The 3,275-nt window shown below is 69.1% G+C and overlaps 1 protein-coding gene across 1 annotated transcript in view; it reads right to left on the bottom strand.

Annotated features, from left to right (window-relative positions):
- Positions 1–1,337, bottom strand: part of LOC130580206 (transducin-like enhancer protein 2) — a 16,104-nt gene extending 14,767 nt beyond the window's left edge. The window contains exons 1-3 of the mRNA XM_057377559.1: positions 944–1,337; positions 760–857; positions 171–234 (exon numbers count right to left, since the gene is read on the bottom strand). Of these exons, the coding sequence (XP_057233542.1) occupies positions 171–234; positions 760–857; positions 944–967 (186 nt within the window). The 5' untranslated portion in view covers positions 968–1,337. The remainder of the gene's footprint in view (positions 1–170; positions 235–759; positions 858–943) is intronic.
- Positions 1,338–3,275: the final 1,938 nt, after the last annotated feature.

The following is a 3,275-nucleotide window of genomic DNA, read 5'->3' as shown; positions in this document are numbered from 1 at the left end:
GATTAACTCCTTCCTCCCACTCATCTCCCCAGCCCCAAGGTCAGCAGCGGGCAGGGCAGTGGCCCCGTTGGGTCAGTGGCTGAGAGGAGCCCCAGCACCCGGCTCTGTCCGAGGGCAGCACCCCAGGGACACCTCAGGGGACGCAGGGGGACAGAGAAGGGGCAGCTCACCATGACATAATGTCTCTGCATCTCYGTCTTCTCGCTCACCAGCTTCTCGCATTCCAGCTTCAGGCTGCAAAGGGGAGCCAGGGCTTCCATTGAMGGACCTGCACCTCCTGCCCCGTCCCTCCAGTGCCCATCCTGGGAGCTCAGCGAGCTCAGCACATCTCCTGCCTGCCCCTGCGGGCTCACGGGGTGAAAGGGGTGTCACACACCCTCCCCGGGCCACCAGCACCCCACGGCGATGCTGTCACACACCTGTAGCACCCGTCCGGAGCTCTGTCCCCTCCCTGCCCCTCACCCCGCTCAGCCAGAGGAAACGCGGCCAATTTTCTCCTTGGGATCCGCGCTCAAGATCTGGCACCACAAGTGACGGTTTCTCGCTGCCCCTCAGCCCAGACTCATCTCCCCTACCTCCGCAGGCGCTGCTTTCACCAGATTCCTTTTCTCCATCACCTCCTTCCCCACTTTCCCCGCTGCCCGAACGCTCCAGCCTCCGCTGTCCCATCACASCTCTGCCCCAGACGCTCCCTCTGCCCCAGCCCAGCCCGACCCTTTGCCCCCATCACCCCCCGAASCCCCGCACCCCCCGCCCCACCTGTGGTACTGCGCCTGCAGGAACTGAAATTCCTCCTTGATGCGGTCGCAGATTTCCAGCACCGAGAACTTGAAGGGCTGCCCGGGCTGGAGCGGGGGCTGCGGAGAGACAGCCCGGGCTGGAGGCGGCGGCTCGGCCCCCCCGGCGCAGTCCGGCCCGGCCCCGCCGCCCCCGCGGCTCTTACCGGGTGCCGTCCCTGCGGGAACATCCTGAGCTCCCGGGAGGGCTGCCCCCGCCGGGGCACCGGGGTGCCTCGGTGGATCCGGGGCCTCACCGAGCGGCTCCGGCGGCGGTCCCGGGGTCTCCGCTCGCCCCCGTTGGGGCTGGGGCGGGGCTGGGGCGGCCCCGGTGTGGGGGGGGAGCGGCCGCCCGGCCCCGCGCGCCCCGGCCGCCCGTTCCCGCTTAAGGAGGCGCGTTCCCGCGGGGCTCGGGACAGCGCGGGGGCAGCACCGGAGCTCCCGCACCGGCTCCGCGCCCGCACCGGCTCCGCGCCCGCACGGCGATGCCGGAGACCGAGGGGAGCCCGGGGAAGGTGTTGGAGCCGCTGCTCCTGGCTCGAATGGAGCGACTCGGGAGGAGTCCGCCCGCACCGCGGCCCCGGTCCGGGGTTCACCGGGTCTTCGCCCCGCTCCGGGCCCGGCCAGGCGCGCGTCCCCCAGCGCGGTGCAAAGCGCGGGCGCGGCTCGGAGCTTCTCCCGTCCCCGGAGCACTCTGGTGCCCGCTCCCAGGCGGGGAGCGCCCTGGGCACCACCGCCCCCGGGGCTGCGGGCGGCCGGGGCACCGACCGCCGGCGGGGCAGCGCGCTGGGACGGACATCATAAACGAGCACAGCGGGACAGCGCCCGCCTGACCGGGGACCGCAGGGGCAGCGGGATCCGGTGTGCAGCACAGCCGGGCCTGGGGGCGGAGCGGGGCGGGGCGGGCCGGGGTCTCTCGGGACCTGCCCTTGGTGTGCCCGGGGCAGCCCCTCCGGGAGAGCTGGAGCACGGCGGGGCCGCCCCGTCCCGTCCCCTCAGCCCGCTCCACCTTAACCGGCCCCACAGCCCGCAGCGCCGGCGCTCGCACCGGCCATTGGCTGCCGCTGCGGGAGCGCCAGCCAATCGGCCCGCGCGGTTCCCACATGGGCTCGTGACGCCAGAGAACGAACTGACCAATGAGAAGTGAGCGAGCGGCTGGAGCCCCCCCCCGGGGGATGCGCCGCGGGGCATGCTGGGAGTTGTAGTCAGTTATTGGCTACGCCCGTTCGGTGGCGGCGACCGGGACCGGCCCGGCCCGTCCCTGCCGCGCCCACGGGCCCGAGGAGCGGCCCGGCCCGGTTCTGCCGCGGGGCCCGGCCCAGCGCCGGCTGNCACAGCCCGCAGCGCCGGCGCTCGCACCGGCCATTGGCTGCCGCTGCGGGAGCGCCAGCCAATCGGCCCGCGCGGTTCCCACATGGGCTCGTGACGCCAGAGAACGAACTGACCAATGAGAAGTGAGCGAGCGGCTGGAGCCCCCCCCCGGGGGATGCGCCGCGGGGCATGCTGGGAGTTGTAGTCAGTTATTGGCTACGCCCGTTCGGTGGCGGCGACCGGGACCGGCCCGTCCCATCCCTGCCGCGCCCACGGGCCCGAGGAGCGGCCCGGCCCGGTTCTGCCGCGGGGCCCGGCCCAGCGCCGGCTGTTGGCGAGGCTCCCGCCTCGGGCAGCCCGGGCGAGCAGACTGCGCGGCCCACGAGGCCTTGCGGCTGCCGCCAGCTGCCACTCAAAGTAACGTGGGGCGGTGGAGCGGCGGCGGCTCAGGCGGGAGGGCCGCGGGTCGGGCGGGACCGGAGCCACCGCTTCCCCCGGGATCGGGCTCTGTGGGGCTGCTCCGGCCGGGAAACGCTCGGCTCTGCCCTGGGAGAACTCACCGAGAGCCCCTTCCCCGTCCCCCGCGACCCCTCCTGTGAAGTCACCGCACACGGGGGTGGTAAAAGCGAGCGAGGAGCAGCCTTTAAATATTGCAGGACCCAGCTGTACCTGGGCACTGCACARGCAGGCACAAGGTTAAATATTTAATGCCTCACATTTCATCCTAATCTTTTATTCATTGTGTTATTTACGTGCTGCGTKCTGGCAGCGGCCAGGGCAGGGATAAGGTGGTGGGCACTGGAGGCTCTCCCTCCTCTYGCTCCCATGTCTTTCCTCGTGTCCCTGTCCCTGCTTTTCCTCCCTAGCCAGCACTGGGTGTTGTCACCAGGCTGGCCCAGACCCTGGCAGTCTCAAGCAAGGAGCCAATCCAACCCCAACACTTGCCCCTTTACTTTTCCCTGGCCACAGGTGTGGGCACCACACTGGGCACCAACCTTCCACTGCCTTCAAACCCTCCAAAATCCTCCTTTCTATAATGTTTAGTGTGTGTWCATCATATATCTGCACATATATCTGCATATTTTAGTGCAAATGTAAAGTTTTAAAGGTTTTTCTCAGTGTTTTGCCTCTTTTGGGAGAGGTTTTTTTTTAAGGGAAGCGTTTTTTTCAATGTTTTTTTTTTCTGAA

Source organism: Malurus melanocephalus, unplaced genomic scaffold (assembly GCF_030028575.1).
Source record: "Malurus melanocephalus ecotype Western Australia unplaced genomic scaffold, MMel_1.1 scaffold_318, whole genome shotgun sequence".
NCBI lineage: Eukaryota > Metazoa > Chordata > Aves > Passeriformes > Maluridae > Malurus > Malurus melanocephalus.
Note: the sequence above shows the minus strand (reverse complement) of the source record. Positions and strands in the feature narration are given on the sequence as shown.